The sequence below is a fragment of the Channa argus genome, chromosome 17, assembly GCF_033026475.1.
Source record: "Channa argus isolate prfri chromosome 17, Channa argus male v1.0, whole genome shotgun sequence".
Lineage (NCBI taxonomy): Eukaryota > Metazoa > Chordata > Actinopteri > Anabantiformes > Channidae > Channa > Channa argus.
Window position 1 is genome coordinate 13,408,303 of NC_090213.1, and position 24,992 is coordinate 13,433,294.

At 37.2% G+C, this 24,992-nt stretch overlaps 1 protein-coding gene across 7 annotated transcripts; it reads left to right on the plus strand.

The window, feature by feature from the left end:
* The first annotated feature begins 6,174 nt into the window (after window positions 1-6,174).
* On the plus strand, window positions 6,175-24,621 carry trdn (triadin). 7 transcript variants are annotated; one of them, XM_067483004.1, is made up of 6 exons: window positions 6,175-6,239; window positions 15,774-15,972; window positions 18,261-18,302; window positions 22,920-22,967; window positions 23,409-23,486; window positions 24,380-24,621. In XM_067483004.1, exons 1-6 carry the CDS (start codon window positions 6,198-6,200, stop codon window positions 24,400-24,402), a joined length of 432 nt encoding a protein of 143 aa, XP_067339105.1. In that variant the 5' UTR covers window positions 6,175-6,197; the 3' UTR covers window positions 24,403-24,621. The 7 variants fall into 7 exon arrangements, with proteins under 7 accessions (XP_067339105.1, XP_067339101.1, XP_067339100.1 ...); XM_067483000.1 differs by having other exon boundaries at window positions 6,181-6,239; window positions 23,367-23,486; XM_067482999.1 differs by having other exon boundaries at window positions 6,183-6,239; window positions 23,367-23,516.
* The last annotated feature ends 371 nt before the right edge of the window (window positions 24,622-24,992 follow it).

Sequence of the window (24,992 nt, forward strand, 5' to 3'; positions counted from 1 at the left end):
GTTGTCAAGATAATCATTTTATCCTCATTTGTCATTGACTTAATTGAAGGCTGAAGGGTTTTCTGATAACCTGCTATTAAGCCTGAACATTAAAAAAGGACAGTTTAAAATTTTCACATAGCATATTAAAATTGCCCATAACTATCCATTAATTATTGGAAAGAGCCTTGAGAGTTGTAGACACTTTAGTGGGTGACAAGCTCATTTATGAATGACACTTAATTTAGCTCAGTAGCTCTGTGTTGTTCCTACAGGGACTGAAGCTCAGCAAAGGCACCACAGCCGCAGACAACAGCCAAATTAAGCAACAAAATGCTCAAGAAAACAAGCAGCTCACCTCCGAATGGTAGAGAAGAGAGTGTGTGTGTTTGTGTGTTTGGGGTCACTTGTGCCACGCCTATAAAATGGGCAGCAGTTTAAACAGACACAAGGGTGTAGAGGCTATCAGTCCTTTAGCTTTACAACATAACGGCCTGTTTCCCCCTCACCATCAATCTCTGTCACAGTCTGCCCCTCCCACACACACAGGAGAACAACACACACATTGAGATGCACACACAAACAAATGCATATGCACATACACATACACTTTTGAAGCACACACAGCACGACAGGAGTTTAATTATGCTACTAATCTTGAGTGACAGTAGCATGTATAATGGCTGATTCCCTGGGGCCCCAAGTATCCATCCATCCATCCATCCATCCATCCATCCATCCATCCATCCATCCATCCTCTCTTCTATTATCATTTTACCTACTTACTCATCCATTCATTTCCCCACCTGACCATATTTCCACACAACTTCTACCCTATTTGCTTCATTCCCTTCAGTCCCTTCTAAGTAATTTATGTTCCTCTTTTCTAGCAGTCGCTTAAAAATTCAGCCTCTCTAATTTACCTTTTCTCACACATCTTTGGCTCTTTCACAAAGGTTACTCCCTGGGCCAACTGGGTCAGAGGCCCTTGGCACTGGTTTAGTGGAGGGTGAGGTCTCTGGTGATCATGAGCTTAATAGTACATTATAATGATCAGTCAGTTAATGTGTAGATGACCCACAAGGTTACAGAATATTTGGGGGATTTGAATTGTTAGACAAATCAAGAGGCTTCATGCAGTTTTTTGGGGAATTTGTGAACTTGTAATGAGCCTTTTTACAATTTTCTGAGATTTGTTAAATCAAGGAACTAATTATATAAGGATGGCCGTAGCTCAGTTGGTAAAGCAGTGGACCATGGACCACAGGGTCTGTGGCTGGATTCCCGACAACGGCTACGTGTTGAAGTGTCAAGTAAGCACCTTGCATGGCAGCCATCACCCTCTGTGTGTCTGTGAACATTTTAGACATGTTAGATTTTAAATTATTTTTAACCCAATTTTTCACACAGCTCAATCAGCTAATTTTCAATTGGCATGCAACCTTAATAATACTATTACACTATGGTGTTCACTACACAAAAGTTGACATGTGACATAAAATATGTTTAAATCCTAAAGTACAAACTCAAAAAAGAAAAAAGAAAAACAAGAGCAGCTGCTTAATTAAAATGTTGTTTTTTTTCTTTTTTGACTTTGGGAAAAGCATCAGAAAAAATCCCAGTCAATCACTGTACCAGAGCATTTAATCACATCACATGGACCACGGCACATGTAGATGTCCAGAGAACTCCGTTAGCTATTTTTGAAGTCTCTTACCTCAGTAAAGAAATTCCAACTCGCTGCATTGCCATCATGTGCTTCTTTACTACTATGTCACTAAAGCATATTTGAATCTGATTTTGACAGAAATAAAAAAAAAGTGAGAGCGAAGGAAAAAGTGACAAACGGGAACAGAGAAAGAGAGAGAGACAGTCTATACCTCCTTCCATCACATATAGTGAAAGGGTATGTGTTTATTACTTTATCTGTCTGGACCAGATGTCACCAGATGTCTGCTGCTGCCAGCCAATCTCAGACCTTCTGGCACTCTGACATGCTATATCTCCTACACTTTGTCTTATCTTAAAACAATCTAAGCACGGAGCCAGATATTTGGAAACAGCCTATGAATGTGGAATATCAGTTACAGTGACTGACTGAAGCCTCGTGTACTGTTTACCTCTCGTAATATAGAGGATGGGTGGAATTTAGATGCAATTTGACATGGACAAAGAGATGAAAAAGCAATAGACAGGCACATAATAACAAAATGACAACGATGGAAAAGAAGGGCAAGTTAAACATAACAGGGTCACAAGGGGATAGTGTGTTTTAGAAGGAAGGAAGCTCCACATTTAGGGTTTTGATGTAAAAATAGAAGAAAAATGCAGATCACAGTGAAAAAAAAAACAAAAAAGTAAATACTGAGTTACACTGAAGTGACTTGTGCCTGCACCAAAATGCAGTAAACAGACTAAGATAAAACATCAGGACTGACAGGCTGTCACACACAGTTGGTGTTTATTGACAAAGAAAATGGCTTTGCATCCACAAAATAACGGGTAAGGAGCAGTAGTGGCGTGTATATAATACGAAACAGCAATAGGTTTTTTAGGAAACAGAATTAGATATTAATATTATTTACACTTTATTGAAATAATATGTATATGCAGTGATTTCCATTGTTATTAAAATATACAGGTTAAAATATATTCTTCCATTAAAATATATACATTCCTTTTCACAGACTTTTATGAATGTTAGTTGAATATAGTGAAAGGGCCAACAGTGAATCCTGGTTCATTTACCAACAACAATTCAGTTTTGCACAGTTCAAAGATTTTTTTTTCTTCATGAGAAAGAGCTGCTTTATGCCAGAAAACCATTTACCCTGAGTGAAATGGCAGATTGTGGGCATAACAGAATCACTGTAGGCTATTCTTTAATTGTTGCCTTTTCATAAAATGTGTCACTTGAGTTGAATTAGTGATTGTGGAATTTGCTTAAAGGAGTACATTTAAAAAGCTAGTTACAGGACTGCTTGCCTTTGGCTTTCCTTTCCTGATAGATTTGCATTCATTTCCATGACTTGCACTTGTGAACAAAAAAATAATAGGCATAATAAAATCATAGGAAAGTGCATATTAAAATACAGAGAAATAGATTTCCCTGCATTTTTTATGCTAACTGGGTGTTGTTGGTAGGTCCACATTTGCTGGAGTACCATATGGTATCATAGACACTATGCAAGAAAGTGGGTATCTTTATTGGACTCAAACTGATACTGGCACGCGGTTTACAGTATGTTGTTTTACACCATGCATAAATACATTACCTCCCAAAAATATTCAAATGTATCAGTGTGTATTTACAAGAGTGAGAAAGCAGACTCAAGGTGTCTGGAGTTGGTAGTGGAGAGGAGGATGCTGCACAAACTGTTAAACATCATGGAGAACAGCTCACATCCTCGTCACGAAGGAATAATAAAGTATCAATCCATCAATCCATCAATCCATCAATCCATCTATCCATCTATCCATCTATCCATCTATCCATCTATCTATCTATCTAATAAAGTTACATTCTGGCTATTTAATTGCACTGTGGTGTGAAAAGGAAAAGTCCCTGTACATCTGGGGCATATTTCACACATTATTCAGTGCAATAGCTGGTATACAATTTCTCACCATCTCATTAGGGTCTAAAAAGATGCTGATCATTTTATTTCATTTGCAATTAAGAGTAAAGTAGACGTTTTCAGAACCTTCCAGGAAACACTACTAGGTCAACCTCACAAAGTCTAAACATGAACAAGTTTATTTTCAAACTCATTAATTTATTCAAATTAACTATGACCTGGATAAATGCAGCTCGAAACAAAGTTAAATTCATGAGGCATTAAAAAATAAAATGTAATAATTCCTTCATGATGTTTTTTATTATGATTAATTTTCATGCTAATCTTTCTTGCAAAATTTAATAATTACTTAATAAATTGTTTAAATACACTACTTTGTGAATTTGTACCTATTCGGAGCAAGAAATGTTTCCACATGTCAAGTGTAATCTGATTAATATTCCATTTAGGATACATTTCATGAATTCAATCTGAAATCATTGTGAAGCATTGCTTCAGGCTTTGCCATACAATTGTCATTAATTTCACAATTATGACATTTGCCTTGAAGCGTGTCATATTCCTGAGAGATCCAACTGCCAAGGAGGCTTGAGCTGAATAGTTATTATACCTTGGTTATTGCAATACGTAAGCATCCCACTAGTTTCTGTTCCTAACAGCTGTACTAGCTGAACAGGCCTTTTTTTTAACCTTCCAGTGAATCTAAGAGGTCGACTATTTATTTTTTTCTTTCCAAAATGTGCAGAGTGGAAAAAATTTTGTCCACTTACATAATGACCCTCAGTTTGTCCTGGGCAAGGACATGTAAATACAACAGCAAACACAACATAACAGAAGCACTAAACACAGGTACTGCGGAAGGGCCCTTCTTCAGAATCAATTTTATTCTACTTTCAGCACAAATGTGGATCCTCAGCAAGTCTGTAGAACGTTTCTACAGGTCAACATGGAAACACACAACACATGTTTCGACATAACACGTCTATGTTATGTCGAAACATTTATGCCATGAATCACACACTAATTCAGTTTTACTTGTATATTTGAACCGCATGTTACCTCTCTATCTGTGTGTGTGTGTGAGTGAGTGTGTGGTTGTGTGCCAGAGAGGAAGGAAGAGAAAGGGCTCCTACGAGTGGATGTGCATGTATACAGTCATGTGTGTGGGTCTGTGTGTGTGTGTGTGTGTGTGTGTGTGTGTGTGTGTGTGTGTGTGCCTGGAGGCAGAACAGAAAGTCCTATTAGACCTGGATATTGCAGCAGTGGCTTGCGGGAGCTAAATGCAATTCAATGTATTTGTCATTTTTATCAAGAGCTGAGTGTAAATGTATAAGGTCCATTATTGAATCCAGCTCTGGGTCAGTTTCTATCCAATACGTTTAATACTGCAGTTTCTGTATTTTTTGATAACAGTAAAATATTTTCTCAAGGTCAGCCTTCCTTCTCACATCCATATTTGTTACCTACAATAACTCCACTTTAAACCAAAGCAGAAAATACGAGTTTCAACAATCATATTATATTTTAGGCTTTTCACCCTTTAGAAGATTTCCCTGTAAGAATATGAGTACACCCTTATTTGGTTGACCGGGAGTATTTCTGTAGATTCTACAATATAGCTCACACATTTATCCCTACATCAGCTGCTTTCATAATTATAAAAAGTACTGATATCAAAAATCTTGGACCTGGTTTTACTAAAAAATTAAAAATTATACTGTAGTATAACCCATCTGTAGTCGATTAAAGTAGAAATTTATTCCAGGAAGCAGAAAGCTTTCAAAATCATCTTTCAACCTTTTGATCTCCTCTTATGTAATTGGGTGAACCAAACCTTTAATGTGTTTTGCATTCACCTCTGTACAAGACTGACTGTGTGAAGCTTTGCATGTCTAAGCACTGAGTCTGGAGTCAGTGCTGTGATGTTCAGACAGACTATGTTGTTACTCTAATTAGGATGAAGTAAACTGGGACAAATCACTTCCCAGAAAGAGCAGACAAAGGGTGAAATATTGTGGCTTGAGATAGACTGGGAGAGAGAGAGAAACGAGACCAATGAACCCACTTTACAACAGTTCAAGGAGAAAAGACAACGCAGCAAGGAAGAGGAAAACAATTATAGCACATATACAGCAGCAGACAGAGAGGGAGCAAAGGACAGAGAGAGACAGAGATGCAGAAAAAATGCAGAGATATATAGAAGGAAAAAGAGATGTAAAAAGAGAATATTGATTGGTTAAAAATGCATGAGGTGTCTGGTGTGCAGCTCTTTATTTCTAATGCCTTCTGACCAGACAGTCTGAAGCTAAAACATCATCTCCCTGAATAACTTTGTTTAATAGCAGTTTTTATATCATTTGTTGCACTGAATCAAACTTCAGTCCTTTAGTCAGACACTTAGGAAGTTTGTCAGTCTCTAAGACAGTCAATGAATAAATAGAGAAGTTGCTTCATAATGTCTTTAGAAATAATACAAAGAAAACTATTTGAAAGATAAACTATTTTCAAACTAAAATACACGCAAAATATAGGATTTAAGTATCTTACATTTTTAATGCAGCAATGGCAAAAAGATCCATTCTTTACTTTGTTTTCTCTGTCGGCGGAAGGAGAATCTGAAAATGGAACAGGAAAGTAAAGATGAAGGCCTGTCTGTTGGTCCACCATCCTCTCCAGCATCTGGTGAGTTAATAAAATTGTTCTTTAGGCAGCAGTTTCATCAAATGGATTATGTCATTGTTCTGTGGCAGTTTCTGATTTTTTTTCTGGTCTGTTTCTCTTTAATTTTGGTTATGCTGTATGGTTGCTGTTGATATTTGCTGTGCTAATGGTTATTTTTAATCTCTGAATTACACTTTGAATTCCTGCCAGCAGTTCATTAAAGCTAAACTAATTTTTTTCATTTTAATACAATTCTCCATTTACTGTGGTTAAGTTGTATTTAAAGCATATTTTTACAGGTGTAATAAATTATGTTGGTTACATTTTAATTAATACATTTTAGACTCCTTGAAGTTTCCTGCAAAAACAAGCAGTTTTGAGGTTGTTTCTAGTCTATTTTAGATAGTTTATTAAAAATTACACCCTACAAACTTCTTTCATTCTAGAGGCTTGAAATTATGTTTTTCTTCATATCAGTTTTTACTGTTCACTGCCTTTGAAGGGTTGAATAACAGAGTCATTTTTCTGCTCTTGAGATACATTCAGTTTAGGATGCTGACCACAACAATAAATATACAAAAATGACATCATAATGTTGAGATGATAACTAATATTCAGTCAGTGAGTAAATTTAATATTATTCCCTGAGCTCTAATTGTTCTTCCTGACACTGTGACTTTAATTTCCACCTCCTTCCCTGATCTCTGCTGTCTTTCCATCTGTCCTGATTGCTTGTGCCAATACTGTGTTTAACAGTGTGTGTGTGTGTGTGTGTGTGTGTGTGTGTGTGTGTGTGTGTGTGTGTGTGTGTGTGTGTTTACTGTATAGTCTCCAGTCTGTTTCCAGGTCTGTGAACTTGTGTGAAGACACAGTTTGGTTTGGCAACTTCAACTGGCACCTGCCAGTGTGATGTAAAGAACCACACCCCTAGTAGATCACATTTCGGATGAGAGGACTTTCACTTCCTGGCCAGGCCACAAAGACAAACATTAATCTAGAAGCACATGGGCCACTCAGGTACTTGTCAGCTACATTCACCTGGCCCACTTTTCCATCAGTCTGTTTCCTGTGAAGGACTCTTCACAGCCAAGTGTGTTTGTTAAAGCTGGCATAAACCAAATAGCAAAGAGCCAACACAAATTAAAAATTTCATTCACACATCTTGAGCAATTTGAGATTTTGTGTATTGTTGAAGGACACAAGAAAAGACAGAACAAAGCTGGACTCAAACTACCAACCAACAACCAGCAGCCCACATAGAGATATTCAGAAATAGTAGACTATTTTTGGTTAAAAACGACATATAACAAAAGTACATTTAATGCAAATTTTGTTGGCATTCTAGTCCATTCTATTCTATTCTATTCTTTTCCAACACATTGTCACACTATGACAGAGATAATAGGCCCCAGGCCTGTTGGATTTAACGCATTTCATGTTAATATACACATCAACTCTACTGGTTGACATAATTATCTGAAACAGCAAGAAATTCTTCCTGGGCAGTGTGTGTGTGTGTGTGTGTGTGTGTGTGTGTGTGTGTGTGTGTGTGTGTGTGTTGTATCCCATCAGTAGTATAGCTTTGGGCTGGTTTACATTTGCATAATGAAGTCAATAACACTAGCCTCCTGGGAGGGAGCATGGTGACATTATTACTAATTTAATAAGAAGTGTGTGTGTGTGTGTGTGTGTGTGTGTGTGTGTTTGCGTGTGTGTGTGTGTGTGTGTGTGTGTGTGTGTGTGTGTGTGTGTGAGAACACCAGAGATGGTGAGAGACAGAGAAAAATAAAATGTGAAAACAGAAAGGATTGAGGGATGTGTCTAAAAAAGAAATTGGAGGTGGACAGAAAAGGTGACTAAGGGAAAGTAAGAGGAAGAGAGGACCAAAAGGTGAGGGTGAAAAGAGGACATAAAGTTAGAGGCAGGGAAAAGTGCAGAGAGGGAGGACGAATGAGAGGAGGACGGTGCAGGAAAGAGATGAGCGAAACAAGACAAAGCATGTATGTAGGTGAAAGAGTGAAAGAGGAAGTAATGAAGAAGCAGAGATGCTTTTGGAGAGACAGCGATGTATGGTTGATGTGTGACTGTTGTGACTTCACTCCTGTTTCAATCATAGTCTCGGTGTCCTCACTGTCCTCTGCTGGTTTAGGCTTGCAGCTGTCTGCAGGTCTTAAGCACACACAGTCCATGAACCAGCATGTGGAGTCATAATAATTTATTGTCACATTGTCTCACAGTGTGTACTGTTGTACACTGTGTTAATATAGTTCCTATTAAAACAAGTGACAGAAATGTCAATTTTACTACTACAAGTATAACCTGCATGGTTTATCTATAAAAAAATTATATATTTAACTGTCTTAGCACATAATTAATTGTATGCTTAATCCCATCTATATTATTGTCAGGCTGTAAATGGTTTGCTAGGACAAGTCAGTCTGACAATTAATGTATCTTGACTTGATATATCAGGGCAAGCAAACCCACATAGGTGTTATATATTCTGGTTAATCATTTATTTATTGTGCTTTACAGACTTTAAAGTTATGCATAGTTAACAAACTTCAAACCCCCACAAGAATGATGTAATCTCTCCTTCTCTAACAGGCACTACAAAAATATTAAGAGACTCAGACATGTGTCAGTCAAGCAGAGTTAATACTAAAGGGGCTCCGCAGGGGACCGGGACGCCAATGGACTGCACCCTTTTTTATGAGAGTTTATTTTCTTGTTTGAAAGTAAATCAAACAACTTAAAGGAGACAAAAAAAATGACCCATAGGAGATGGAAAATATAAAAGGGCCAACAAAATACACAAAACCACTGAAATTCCCACAAAGAGAAACTAAAGAAATGACAGCAATATGAACCAACTGCACACAGACGTGCACAGAACTCTCTCGCATCTTCAGCTAGAAGGAACCTCAACCCAACCCTGTTGAGTACTACAAAGTGCGAAGAGTATGAAAGTCAAATATTTTGTTGACATAAAAAAATACAGAAAAACACCCTTGTTGACTCTTAAATGGGAACAGACTCATTTCAACAGAAATTAAAGTTCGAAATGGGGCATTTGTTCATACAACATAACAAAAATATAATATTGTCTTGATTCTTAACAAGCAGAAGAGGTCTTGGTTGACTGGGGGTATGACTTGAGGTCCTGCTGCAAGTTATATAAGGGTTTGTTACACTTAAAGCTTCCAGCTCATACAAGCTAAAAGGCACAAAGTAAGAAGGAAGGTCTAGTTCACAATGCTGCACCTTGGAGATCTGAGTCTACATTAGAAGCATGTTGGTGCTGTGTAACAGATCACCTTCAGGCGGTTAAAGCAACTTCTTGGTCAGGATTAGCTCCAGATGTGTCTCCCAGTAGCCACAGGTGTGAGTTTGTTCTTGTTTACTGAGTGAGGTGCTGAACTGGCACCAGCAGACCGACTACCTCTGTAGCTGTCCGAGAGTCTGAACCTCATCCAGACCCTGAATCACTGTGACATTCTCGTTGCTTTGTCCCTGAAAATTTCAGAGAGTCAAAAATATCCTTGATCTGAAGAATTGTCTCATAAAATGTGACTCTCATTTGCCAGGATGCTTTGGTGCGTTCTCTTACAGCTGGAAGGAAGAATTAATCAGGATGTATAAATGTATCTCTTTGTCAAACCAACAGACACACACACACACACACACACACACACACAGTACTGTGGTGCAGACATGAGCATTGTTCTTGTTGATTGCTGTAAGTTTCATCAGAATTACTTTGGATGCTAGGTTTCATCAGAACATCTCTCAAGAGTGTACACATTTAGATGAACCTACATTATGGCAACTATCTGAGAAAAAATAAGTAAAACAACAGAAAAAAACTTAATCAGGTATTAAAAAATCAATCAGACTGTCTTTATGTTTTAGTCTTTCTACAGGCCTGATTTCAAACTGTATAAAAATCATTTTGAAGGCAAGGATATTGGGAAAAGGGGAGTTTTTCTTATTTGTCTAAAGGAGGGAGATTTTTCTGTTTTCACTTCAGATTTATGTTGGTTAGCTTGTCCTCACAAGATTTAAGTGCGATAAAAGAAACAAAATAAAATAAATAGTTTAAAAAATGTAGCTACTGCATACAAATGCTCATAAGGGTGTTGCCTGGCAGCAGAGGACAACAATCCTGCTATCTTAGAGTTTAACGTGTCTGCTCCTGGTGAGTGATCGTTATTGTAATTATGGCTTTAACATTTCTACCTTTACTTTATCATTAGAAGAGAAAACAGTTAAATGTGTGATTAAAAGTTACCCTATTCAATGATTATATTTTTTCAACAACACATATATTGTTGTTGTTTTTTAAAACATAGCAACAGGAGAAACATTTTGTTTCATTTGTTGTTTTAATGTGTTGAATTGTACTCATAATGCAATTATTATGAACATTAATATTTGTTTAATAAGATTGCTTTCTAGTGGTTTCAATGAAGTGTTATTCCTGATGTATTAGTGTGTGTTTAGACTCCGTAAAGGGCATTAGGGCAAAAAGTTATTGCAGCAAATTTACAGTAGGGTAAAAAACAGAACCCGTAAAGTATTATATAGAACTATATATATATATATATATATATATATATATATATATATATATATATATATATATATACACACACACACACTATTGGCCATAAAGTTGGAATAATTTTGTTTGTTTCCAGACACATTCCTCCTTTTTGGAGAAAAGGTTAATTGTGGTTTACTCTGATATGTGTGGAAGAGATTGATCAATAAAGTTTTGAGAAGATACTCACTTTACCTATCAAGAATATATCACATTGTCACAATGATTTCATCAGAAGAGGTAAAAAATATTTTATTCCAACAGTGTATAAGTAAAACTGTCAAATACATAGAGATTAGTAACAATTACACAATATGATAATTTATTACAATATTCAATAACTCCAACAATATTCTAAGGTCCAATTTGACAATTTTAGTAAATCTTGGTTTTTTTAAACATAAAGTTAATCCCCCTCCCAAGCCAAGTAACTTTTGTACAATCCGTAACTGTTTGGCCTCACAGAAGATATGATGTAAATGGTGTGTCTGTGTGTGTGTGTGTGCGTAGGTGTGTGTGTGTGTGTGTGTGTGTGTGTGCGTCCTACATATAAAGCAGTGCAGTCCAATGTTAACACCAGCTGCTGTCTGTATCTCTAATTATAGCCTCTGCAGCACGGGCTCTCAGGGCAAGACTGGGGGTCAGGTTACTCCTTCCCACTACTCCCTCACATAGGCACACGCACACACACAAACACACACTTGTTAAAACGGGGCCTCAAAAACAGGTTCTGACAGGACTTTCAAACTCACTTGAGGTTCAGCTAGATATTTATTCACTTATTTACTTTTCACTTTGACCTCGGTTTGACAAGGCTGGACACTTGGGAGGTCACATGTTTCTCCTGGAGGAACTGCAAGAAGGGTTGAAAAAGTAAAAAGTTTCAACTTCTTCATTCCTGAGGTTGTTGTCAAGGGCATACGTGAATATTTGTGTCTTTGTTGTGTTGACTAAGTCTTCTTTAAACTATTGGAACTGTTGTGTTGTTCTGTCATTTAATATAGTCAAGTTAAAACATCATTAGTTGATGAGACTAAATCAGGAAGAGGACTAGGACTCAGGACTTTGTTCAACTTACAGCTGTAAAGGAGTATAGGTCAGGGATGAACTAATGGGCCTCTCAGAGGATGAGACACTGATGTACCATCAGCTTCTTGCTGCCTCTGGCTGCCTCCATCATTATAACATGATTAATAAGCTCGGTGTTTGTGAGCCATACAGCTCAGAGACTTTTAAACCTCTATCTCTTCACTTTATTCTCCTGTCCTTTCTCTTTACGTTCTCCATCCCTTGATCTGGTGCTTTTTTTACACCTTCTTCTTTTATTCTTCTGCATTCTTTCCTCACTGTCTTCTTCTGAGTCCCCCTCCCCCTCATACCCTCCCTCTTTCAGTGCCCTTCTATATCTGTCTATTTTGGACCCTCAGAGGGGGCAGGGTGAATTTCAGTGTGTCGACCGCATCCCTCTGCTTCTCTCTATTTGTCTGTCTCTTTCAGTCTCTCCCTCACCACCAATTTAACCCACATTTTAAAAACTTTGACTCCAGACATTCTTGGACACAAATTGAAACCTTCAAGAACAACTTTGGGAACAACAATAAAAACAGAAGAATTGTTCACCGGATTTATCTCTATTTCCTCCTGTTGAGAAGGTTTATGTGTATTTTTAGACCCTGGTATGATCCAGTTTAACACAATTGCTGTACAGGTTTTGTTGCTGGATTTAAACATTGCATTCATCGTCTTTTCTCACAATCGACTTGGACTAAAAAGGATTTAACAAAAGAGTTACATGCTTGTTTCTATGGTAACCCTGAGTTTCCCTGAGCTTTTGAATGACTGAAGGTCATCACTGATCATCCAGTAAACACAAAGTCCAAGGTACTGTAAAAAGCCATTTCACTTTGCCGGAACTTTGTAATAATGTTTGTATGCTGATGTTACATGTGCATTTCACACAGCTATTGCCACATTGTTACATTAAATACAAGACTACTAACATGTTGAGTCTGTACCCAGAAGATCAACAAAGTATGTCTTAAATGGTTTTATTTGTTCAATGACTTTAAAAGTAATTAACTCCCTCACACTATCAAAACAAAAGTTGTTTTTAATTTAATATTTTGCTCATAAACCACAAAGAAGAGGAATTTATAGATGCCAAAATAGTCTAGAGTGTTATTTCACAAGAAAAAGCTCTTTCTTTTCCCTTTATACCACTGTGGGATCTTTCAGAAGCATGTTGGGTCCCTGGGTTCCCTCCCCAGGTTGGGAGCAACTGTGTTTGAAAATAGTCACTTTGATGTTGAAATGCTCAGTGATCTTTTTTTTTTCTATTTCATGACTGTAAAATGTAACCAAAAAGAAATTCTTAAGATTTAAATCAAAGTTTTCTTCCAGCTTTATATTATATAATATTATATACCTATAGTGTTGGTGTTTAGTTAGTTTTGGCCTGAAAGCAGCTAAATTAAGGATGGGCTGTATTCAAAGTACTACGTAAGTTGATAAAATCTGTCAGTATATTTAACGTAACATGTGGTTGAGGATATTGAACAATTGTGGTTTATTCTAAGTTTAATCGTCAGATTGATGACTATTATACTGTTTTGCCAGTCCATCTATTAAACCAGCTCACTTTGTTGTACCAGACTGTGTGTTTGTAGGAGTGAACAAATTCAAATCGTTGGAAATCAACGGTATAAACTTTGACAATTTTATAATGGTTATATATATGAAAATCTAAAATCTTATAGTAGAAATACAGTATAAAGTAAAGATTAGGGACATAAAAACCTAACTAAACAACAGAACTTCGAGTCAGTGTATCCATATCTGTTTCCCTTTGGTATTGATGCCCAAACAGATTACTTTAAAGGCAGCACGATGACAAAGGGAAATGCATTTAATGACTCACACTCAACTGTGGCTTTGTTGTCTTTATTTGCCCTCAAATGCCAGTTCATAGCCTGCACCCACATCCTTCTAATTCTGTTCATTCCTTTGGTGTGTGTGTGTGTATGTGTGTGAGAAGATCAACTCAGCACTTGATGGGAACAACAGGTGGGCAGGGTCATCTGGTTTAGAAAACAGACACAAACATAAGGAAGAATGTTTGCAGACTGTGACTCACAGTTTGATAGAAAATATAAAACATAAGCTCTATGAAAGGACCATACTATAATTACATGGTCTGGAGAAGAATGGTGGAGTGGATGATTGCACAGTATCTGCTGTATGACATTTCCACTGTGCTGCAGCCTTTCTGTCATTGTAACATCGTGACTGTTTTACCTGCTGTGGATCAATATGTTGGCCTGACCAGCCGTTGCCAGGGCCCCAGTAGATCAATGCCTTTTGTATCACACACAAACTCACTCTCTCTCTCTCTTTCTCTCTCTCTCTCTCTCTCTCACACACACACACATAAATGCAGAATTGAATGTGTGTGGGCAGAATTATGTTAAATTGATTTTGTAGTTTGTTGTTTGAATGCAGCAACATAAAGGTCAGCCTGAAACCAGCTACTGTTCAAAACACATCCATTCTTCACATTATAGGGGATAATCATCCTGAGTGCCTTTGATCTACTGAACAGAAAATAGGTGAAGGGTTTAACAGGGGCTCAACATCCACTTCTTAGCTCCAGGTCCCCCTACAGCCAAAAGCACTTTTGGTTTTTCACCAAGTAAAGTTTGTAGTTTTTATTGCTACAATAGCTGTTCAATTGTTCTGTGCAGTCTAGTAGGCCTTTATTTGAGCACACAAACTGCACAATAGTCTATAATATGGCCAATTTTCTCAAGTGGTTGGGTTTTACTCAGAGGAGGCAGCGTATACAATATAGTGAGAAAAGATATAGTCTAAATTGGACCTTCAGGTATAATATTTAATGAGGAGACAGCAGGAGCATAGTCACCAATCATCTATTAATTTGCAGTGAAGCTGAGAACCATTAGAGTCCAAACTACCATCTAATTCTGTCAGCCAGTCTGTCATAATGAATTGTGTTAAATGCTTCAGGTGGACCTACACAGAGCACACAGGACTCACATGGATATGCAGCCTTCAGGTCCTCATTAATAACCTTGAGAAGGACATATTTCTTCCAAACGAGTCATTCCTGTTTTTAATTCAAATCTCCTCAACAGAGTAACTATCGCTTTATATTTCCAGATAAGCCATGTGAGAGGCAGAGAAACAGAAGGAAAAATAAATCATCTTCATCGCAGCACGCCACATAATGAACACAAACAACCTAACGTGGGCACATAATCATGTTGTGGCACACAGCCCCACTGCCACACAATGATGAAAACTTCCTTTAGAGAAGTAATTTGTCTTGTAGAGCAGATTTTTCAAAGTGAGATGGAATTTAATCTCCTCATCACCTCGGGTAAACTCTGTCTGTCTTTCTGTGGCGTTGCTGTCTCCCACTCGTCCCTGTCCCGCTCATCTCCTTCTTGTATCTCTCACTCTCATTTTCACTGAAGAATCAACAGAACATATTTGAATTATTTACTGACATCCATGTGAATAAACAGCCACTGTGTGTATCAGTCAAAATAACTGGTAATATGAATGCAGGCACATAAGATGCCCCTGTTGCATTATTTTATTTGAAGCAGATTAAAGCTGCACAGATTGAACTCAGTGTTAAGTTCATGATGAGAAGATGACAATTTCATGTCAGGCTAATAGGACTTTACTGTACTTATAGCTTGTTGTAAAAATATCATGGCCTACAAGCTTGTGTTGTACTCAAGGCCTCAAGGCAAAGTGAGCTTTAGAGTCATAAAATATTCCTAACATTTCCACAGATGCTGTAAATCATTGCAAGTCTAAGAAAAAATAACCTTGATCCTGCAGCTCCTAAACAAATAGAAATAGAAACTATTTCTCCTAGTAGCCAATTGAGTGAACCCTCTCTGCTCTTTTCCCGACTCCCCAAGGTCTCTTCACCGATGGGCAGTCAGACCAATGCCGGCAAGCCGGCTCCTTCTCCTTGGACCAATCAGAAGACATTTTTGGATGATGTTATTATGACCTTCAGGTCTCCCATGGCTTGGCTACTGGTTGTGGCTCTGATCATCACCTGGTCAGCAGTAGCCATTGTTCTCTTTGATCTGCTTGACTATAAGACTCTGACAGGTAACAAGGCCTTTAGTTTTATATGTATGCAATGTTTTAACAGATGTTTTGCATTTAAAATTTTATCAAAAAAGTTTATTGCTGTAACTTTTTTTTACCATTTCATTAAAATGTCTTTAGAAAATGCTTGTAATCTTTTACAGTACCTTATGAGACTTTACTTGTATATCACCCATCTTTCACATTTCATTCACACATCCATATGTCATCCAAACATTGTCCAACAACATCTGAGACATTTGACAGTACTAAAGTGGACACTAAAGTGGACATGCTCTCAAGAAGACTGTCATTTTCAATAATGTCAAGCTACGGGACACAGAGCACAATGTCCCAACATCTGTGCTGCTTTAACAGGCTGTGTGTAAAGTAACACATGTCGTGTTTCCGGTTACTTGACAGTTGTAATGAAAATGAGTTTTTAGGAGGGCATTCCTCACACCGGTCACTCAGGTCTAACATTTAACAGTTAATGTACCATTGTAAACACTGAGGTCTAGCCACTACTTCATCTTCACATAAATGTCTGACTTACACTCACATACATTCAACCAACAGATTTAAAGGGCACTGGTGTTTAACATGCATACTAATAACAGTCAGTTCCCATTTTTATTTAAACATGAAGGTGTTTAAAGTTAAATGATTTCTCTCTTGCCCCATTAAAAATTCTCTGCATTGCCCTTTTCTGCTGCTCAGAAACACAGAGCAGATTATTTCATCATATGTTTAATCCTAATGTCTCCTTATTATGACTTCATTGTCCCGAAAGAACAAATTCCATTCATGTGATCACAATTTAATTGCTTCACTGTCAGGAAACAATGTCACAAATGGCCCAAAAATCACAACTGTGATGCTGATTGATTAAAGCAAATGCACCAGTCAAGATCTCCCCTTCAAACATGTTCACTTCTGCTTAAGACTGGCTGCTGGCACCATGAGCAGACTTACAAAGCTCTATAAACCCATTTATTTTTATCTTGAGAAAATCAGAAATGTTTGATTGCAGCAGAACAGGATGAATAAAGAGCTACGATCGCACTGTGAGATTCCACCATGCTGTACTGCAGCATATTGTTTTATTATTGTCACCATAGCATCTGGGTTCTGAATTTCTCCAGAAATCAGACGGTTAAAAACAACAACAAAACAAAACAATTCAGTTATTACGTATTAAACCAGAGAAAGAAGCTGCAGTGAGATTCTTCTGTACTGTATATTTTCCCGCGACAATTCCAACAATCAAATTTCAATAACCATCAAATTATTAGTGTGCATGTTAATGTCTCAAAGTAAACTTACATATGATTATTTATAAAGCTGAAGCAGAATTTCAAGTATTGGCTCACTGCATACTTGCAGACATATCCATTTACATACACATACACTTGGTTGCTGTACTTTCTTGAAGAGATGATATTTCACAGCCAGCAAATGGTCAGGAGAGAAGATCAGAGCCACCGATCACACTTTCAGTGTATAACTATGTACTGAGCCTCAGAGTCAGGTCTTTAATATGACTGAAGTGTTCAGTGCAAATGTTCATTTCTCCATTAAAACAGTTAATCTAGATGTGTTTACCAGTGTGTGAAAGAATGATAGGTTGCAGTTTCACCTTTCTATTGCTACTTAGCTCCTGCTGATATTGTGGTAATTAAGAGGCATCTTTCAGAAGAAGCTATGGTATTGGGCACTAATATCACTTCCAATTAAATAATTTAAATGAACTGCTAGCGAAACCCTGCAAACATTTTTATCCGATTAAGAAGCAAGTTAGCTGAAACTGCAAAGAGTCATACATTTCTCAATATTCACTTAGTTTTAATTTGAAATGTTGACATCTATTTGTGTTAAAATGCTGCTTTTTCAAAATGAGGCTCTTAGTGTGCTTTTATTGAGGAGCACATTTTATTGCTCGTTCCAGGCACCTTCTTGGTCCTATAAAATAAATCATTACCTTATGTCAGTACTACACGTGCTACAGTAAGGCAACATGTAATTTAGTACATGACACACAAAGGTTAAACTGCTCCTGATCTTCTATCCACGCCACAGAAATGTGGTCACTTCCATTTTGACTCAAAGTTGGTAAACTCCGGTGCTTAGACCTTCCAATCAATTCTACTTATTTTTGTCATCTAATGTTTGGACTATCGTACAGTTTCAAAATAGTCCTGCCTCACACATTCAACATGCTCATCTTTAACTTCTCCTTTCTTCACCCCACCAACCCTTCACTTCTTCGTCATGCTCATGCTGTCAATCACCTGCCATCCCATCCAAAGAGTACACATCATACTGTGACGACCCCGTGTGTTTACCTCCTGGTAAAAACAGCAACAAAACCACTAAGTTTGACTGCACTGCCTGCTTGTAACCTACTAGTGACAATCAATAAGATGTCCTGTCCAGTGTGTGTCTACTAATTCAAAGACATTTCTGTATTTGACATTTAAAAGGGTAAACCAACACTAAATTAGCACATCTGGGAGTTTCCTTCCCTAAAGACTAACTTTACTCAGTTGCTGAGGTGAGCTATTTGCCAGAGGATGGGAACAGTTTCTCTGTACTTTGCTGTTTACTCAGACCTGGAATTTCCTTTCAGGGCATCTTTCTGATTCAAACTAACAACCAACAATGGCCTATTTCATTTTGGAACTATCCAGCTCGCCATTTTCTCAAAGCTTGGTCTTTGTCAATAATGCAAATTTATGAATCAAGTGTCTGTGATTCCTTTTGTTTTTTTGAAAAAAATAGACATTTCACTGTTTTTTGCATAAAAACAACATTCATGACCTGGGTTCAACTAGCTTACTAGCTGTGCTACATGATTTAACCCTTAGGAACTGTTTCCCAATGTGAAACATTTGTTAAATCCTTATTCACAACAAAGTTTGCTTGTTGTGGTCTACTGTCAAATGCAGAAAGCATGTGTTTATCAACCCTCCAGGCTACAGATGGATGGCAAATTAATGAAAAAAAACAACATTAATTCTTGAAAAAGATTTGTGTCTAATGATGAGTGTGAAGAGTGGTGTCCAACACGGATCTAAAATCTATTAGATTAAATTTAGTTACTGGGAAGGTGACAGCACACAATTAATATCAAGCCAAATGGAAGCATCTGCATTTGTTATGTTTTAGTCAGTTACTGGTGTTTTTCTTTAATTTGTCACCGCTCTTAAAGTGCATGATAACTAACGTGCATCAGGACTCACAAGTGTGGAGCTGCAGGCGTGTGTGTTTTCTCTGGATCTACGCACAGTTCTCATAACAATAAAGCAGTGTGATACACAAACTTAAAATAGACATGTAGGTAGGCTACTGGGCACAACTATTGTGTTCCATGACAACAGTTAATCTGTCAGTATGTTGAGGATTTAAACTGAATCATTTGTACAGTTTTGCAAATGTACTGTCTTATGTCCACTGACACTGACACGACATGGTTAAGTTGATAAACCAAAAAAACTTGAACACAGGTTTTGTTATAAATACTGCGTTCCTGACTGGGATTGATTAATTTATCTGTCATGCAAAAACAGACACACACAAATATTTCATGCAGAGTTATCAGTAGAAGTAGAAGAAGTTATCAGTAAAAGGTCCTTTAAGTTTAGGACCCGTTTCTGCCAGGACTACTGCAAGAATAGTCCTGAAGTGTGGAGAAAATGGACATAAAAAGCAGGTTCCCTGTAGTTATCTTTCATTTTCTGGTGCAAATATTTGCAAGATGACAATGACAAACTGCTGGGCTGCATTTTTAATCACAAGGCCTTTCTCCCACCGTGACATTTCAATAAAGGCCAGTTTGTGTAAATGAAACAGCAAAGGATAGGAACAAGGAACATATTTGGTCAATAAAGAAGAAATGCAATTCTCCATGTCACAAAAGAGAATATAGAGTTTTGTTTGTGTGTGTGTGTGATACAAACTATAGAAAATTACAGACAGTAATTCAGAAGAGTGAATGCAGATCACATGGAAAAAGCAGCCAAGAAAAAAGTGGAGGAGAGACAAAGATGCAGCAGCTGACAGTTTAATCAGTCAGCATGTCAAACCTCTTTTTTCTGATGGAGACAGTTCAAATGGAGTCATTTACGTATAATGTATGTGATTACTTTTATATTAAGAAACAGAAATGTTACAAGAGCATGCAAGAGTTTTTCTTTCACAGATGTTACTGATGGGCAGAGGTGCACTGTCAGGGGAGACAAAGCAGGCAAATCTTTTGGCCCCTCTAAAATATTTATGAATGAGGGGCCCAGAAAGTCACTTAAATTGGTACAGTTTGCAATGACAACTATAAACATCCTTAAACCTCCCACAAAGGCGTCATACAGTTCACCACCACAACCACCCCCAAGACCTTCTGAGTGGGGGCTTCTTCTGACTATAGTGAAGTATGGTGTGTTCACAGTTTTAGTCCACTATGCCATATTGCAATGTCAAATTTTAGAAAAATAATAGGACAAGGATAAGTAATAAGACAAAACTTAAAGAAATGGAAATGGAAGGAGAACAAAAGGAAAGTACAGAATGAATAAGCTAGAAAGAAAGAAAAAAGAAAGAAAGAAAGAAAGAAAGAAAGAAAGAAAGAAAGACAGAAAGCAAAGAATGAAATGTACTGTATGAACAAAAAGAAGGAGTGGTAGGAAAGAAGGAAGGAGAATGAATAGCAGAAAAAGGATGGAAGGACAAACAAAGGAATGAAAGGGTTTAGGGAAGTTGGGGCTGGATGGGGCTGGTTTGTTATAGAACAAAATTATGAAAGAAAAGAAAAAGTAAACAATAGTGTGTATTATTTAGCTTCTGTTATCCAACTGAGAGGTGTCTCTCAGCTACTTTTCACTGTTTTCTTTTGAGAGGCTTTTCAGAGCCCCTCGGGTTTCTTTTTTTAATCTTTGCTGCACAATTTGTATTTTTCATCTCTTCTCTTTGGGGTTTAACATTTTCATGTGGCTGTTAAACTATGCCACACTAAGAAAAACAAAGGCAGGAAGGTAGAGAGGATGGGGTAGAAGAAAAGAGACACCACAACATGAAAGTAAGACAGCGAGAGAAATACGATTTGAGGAAAAAATGAAAAGGACACAGGATGAATTTCTGACAGAAGCAAAGAAGGACAGTGGGCAGAAAGGTGAAGTGGAAGACAGCCCAAATGAATAATAAGAAGAGAGCTGGGGGGGAGGAAAAGCTAGCCTTCTATTCCTGGTGTCTCTGGCACTGTGTCTACAGTGCCAATCAAAGAAATGTCAGTGCATTAATCAGTTGTTTATGAGGATCCATTATACCACTCCTCCACACTGGGCAACAAACAGTCAGAAAGCTTCTTGCACCTGGGAAACCGAAAATTAAAGACATCCACAGAGAAAATCAAAACAATGCATTTAGCACTTGAGAGCCAACGGTTATCATAATACTCACACAGAGGTGTGATGAATGTGCTAATTCATGTGTTCCTCAGAGAGACAAATGCAAAACACCTGCACTGCAGCGGCTGCTATATGATCACAGTTTGTTTTAACACCGGCAGCCTGAGAACACAGTCATTATTTTCACGGCCACAGAAGCTCACACCAAAGTAAAATTATTATCTGGCTACTAACAGGAGCAGCACAAGCCCTCAGCAGAAAGTAATGCCACAGACTTTACTGTGAACATGCTGCATTGTATTATTAAGTTCTGCAATTATATACAACATGTAACTGATGCAGAAGCGATTCGTTTTTTAATTAATTCCACAAGAAGCTGTGCCACACAGGCAGATTTAAACAGACACTGGGACAAATAGCACACAGATGTTAATGTATAAAACATTGACCAACAGCAGTAGGAATAACATACATGTACTTCATATAATGAAGTAATCCCACAAAATGTAAAGTATATTGGTATCATTTTTAATTGCTTGTACATAATTTATTGCTGGTTAGAAAACTGTTTCCATGCCAATAAGGTAACAAGAAAAACTGTCCATTTATTTGTCATTATATCATTGAGATCATTTAAAAATTAAGTCCGCACTTTCGAAAGACTCCATTTTGTTAATAAACAGACTTTGTTCTATAGCTGTTTTCTCAGAGGTCAGAGGTCAAACTGTCCATAGGGATCTCCCTGATGAATTAAAGATCCAAACACAAACCTGATTTGTATCTTCTCCCACCATGCAATAGCTTTTAGTTGTTATCACCTCCATATATATAAGCCAGTAGGTACCTGATCCAGATGGTAGTGGGTTTAGTATAACACAGCGTAGTGTAATGTGCTGCAATATCCTTTGTTTTCAGCGCAAAAACAAGAAGGATATTGTAAACAAAAGATCATGGTGTGAATCCAAAATACAGACAAAACATTAAAAACAGAGCAATTATCAAACAGGACAAAAACTTGTGTCTCTTATGCCAAAGTCCTTTGTTTTGTCACCGACTCATTCATTCTAATTTCCTCCCTACATAAAGACTTCGGTGACCAAATTTGCCACCAAATGCAACTGTTCCCACTAGACATCACCAATTTCCCTGTTTTTATGCATTAGCGGATTATTTCTTTTAATAAAGCCATTACTTACAACTTCATAGAGTCAATGTCAGTGATGGAAATAACTGTAAAATGTGTGGGGAATGCTTAAACACCATAGGACCACTAGCTGTGTTGTGTTCTCTTTATCATCAAGAGACAAGTCCTAACATGCTCTGTGTGATGCGTTTGTTTTGAGTCTGATGGGTTCTTCTTTTATCACATTTGCCATATAGCAACAAAACAACAAATCTGAAGCTGTATGTGTCTGTGATTGATGCAAAATGTGGCATGAGATGAGGGCTACTGATCACTGTGTTCTAAACTTCTCTTTTGCAACTTATTCCCTTTTTTCTTGCCCACTTTTTCTTTTGTCCCGTAATCTACACTTTACACAGCTGTGTTTGTTTTTCTCTCCAACTCAGGTCTCCCTCCTCCTCCTGCTGTCACTGAGAGAGGTTTGAAGGCTAGAGGCAAGCAGAAACTTTTAAGCCACATTCACTTCTTTGTACTGAAATATTAGCATTAGTTCTCCAGACACCTGCTGTGGCCAAACTGAGACTCATAGTAAAAATAATTTGAGCTATGCAAGTGTGTGTGTGTGTGCATGTGTGAGCTTTATCAGCTGCATGTGGTGAATAAAATAACATTTCTATATGTTATATAAAAGTTACTCCCATTCTGAACTGTGTGGAGTGATTTTCAATGCTCTCATTATTTTTTAAGAGTTTGAGAGTAAGGATTCCTGATATTAATATTTTTTTCAACCCCTGTTTAGCCTGAATATTTTCTATTATCCCACACTATTGTTTAAGCATATTTTGCTTTATTCTGTTTTGTTATTCTGTTTTCTTATTGTGTTTCCAAACTAGCTGGTGTACGTCCAATAAAATCAAGCCTTGCTGGCTTCACAGGTCAGGAGAGCACTGATTGGTTGGAGATGATTTGGACGTTTGCAACAAGTCTGATTGCCCCTGATGATGAGGAGGAAGGTATTCACCATCTAACTGACACCCTCACATGTAAGAAAACATCAACTTATACTAATTCATAAGTTAACCAGATAAGAAATAATAAATATTGTTAAGTGACTGTTACATTACTTGTTGGAGTCAATCAGACTTCAACAAGACCCAAAATGACAACACGAAATAGAAAATAACAAAAACAATGAGATGGAAAATGTCCACAAAGAAATGCAAACTAAAAAGAGACACAAAGAAATGTGAACGAGAACAATTTTTGATATTTTAAACAGAAAAGGAAATTATTCTGAATAAAATGTATAGTGAGCAAACTATATTTCCTGTTTTGAACTCATCTCAAGCATATGATAAAACTTGGTAGAGATGGTTATCATGATCACCAAGGCTGTGCTGATAATAATAATGATGGAGCTGTCAGAATTTTATCACCTACAACAGAGTTAAAATAAATATGATGTTAGAATACATTAGGCAGAAATAAACTTCTTGTACTTTCTTTATTCAGTTATCTGAACCAGTGCTCGGTTAAAACATGCTAATCAACTGTAATTACACATTTGAACTTTAACACTCACTATACCTAAACAGCACTTAAAAGATGCTCTCATTCATACTGATGGTGAGCTACAGAACAATATGTGTGCCAGAATTATTACATTATGACCATAAGGGGCAGTTGAGTTATGGTGGAAAGGTCAGGGTCAAAACTACACCAAAAGAAAATATAATTTCTTTATGCAGACAGTTAGTTTGATTTTCTTTTTGCATGTAAAGTCTACGTTTTTGCTATCAGTACTTTGCATGTGTATAATTTTGACTTCCAATGAAATGTACACTTATACTGTACATATTTATAAAATGGTGATTGGACTTACCTCATTCCTTTCTCTTTTGTTCAGCTTTCCACTCTGAGGAGCACTAATAGAGAGAAGTGTGGAGAGAGGACAAGAATAGATGAGTATGAGGAGCTAGAAAAAACGAGAAAGTGCAAAGAGAAGAGTGGCTGCATAAAGTAGAAGAAACAATATAAAGATATTGGAATGAGGTGGAGGATCTATATTATGTCACAGCAATAGTCTTTTCTTCCCATCTGTTGTTAATTTGATGAATAAAAACTCAATTAGATTTTCTTTTACAGTGTGTTTGTGTGCCCCATGTTGTTTTTTACCCTCTTTCTGGAGTTTCTAAATGTGCTTACATTGACAGTGGTAGAAATCCCAGATAAACACTGTAACATTGTGCAAAAACCTGAAAAATGTGACAAATTATGACTCAAATTGAGTGTTCGATTTTCAGTCAATTATGGAACTTCACACTTTTCCAAGTGTGCATCCACCATTACATTAAACTTACAATCCCAGATAGTAAACGAGCATTTTCAGAATATTAGCATGAATAATGAAACACATGCCTCACAAAACATAAAAAACAGAAACACGTGTCTACAGACAATGAATGGACATTTCGGCTCATATCAGGCCTTAGAAGAAATAGAAAAGTGATGGACAGTGG

Excerpts from the sequence above, each read along its gene's own strand:
- trdn (XM_067482999.1), top strand. The coding sequence starts at position 6,198 with ATGAAGGCCTGTCTGTTGGTCCACCATCCTCTCCAGCATCTG. Across the intron at positions 15,973-18,260 it reads TGACTATAAGACTCTGACAG|AGTACACATCATACTGTGAC; the intron begins GTAACAAGGCCT and ends TCCCATCCAAAG. Across the intron at positions 22,968-23,366 it reads GAGAGGTTTGAAGGCTAGAG|CTGGTGTACGTCCAATAAAA; the intron begins GCAAGCAGAAAC and ends TTTCCAAACTAG.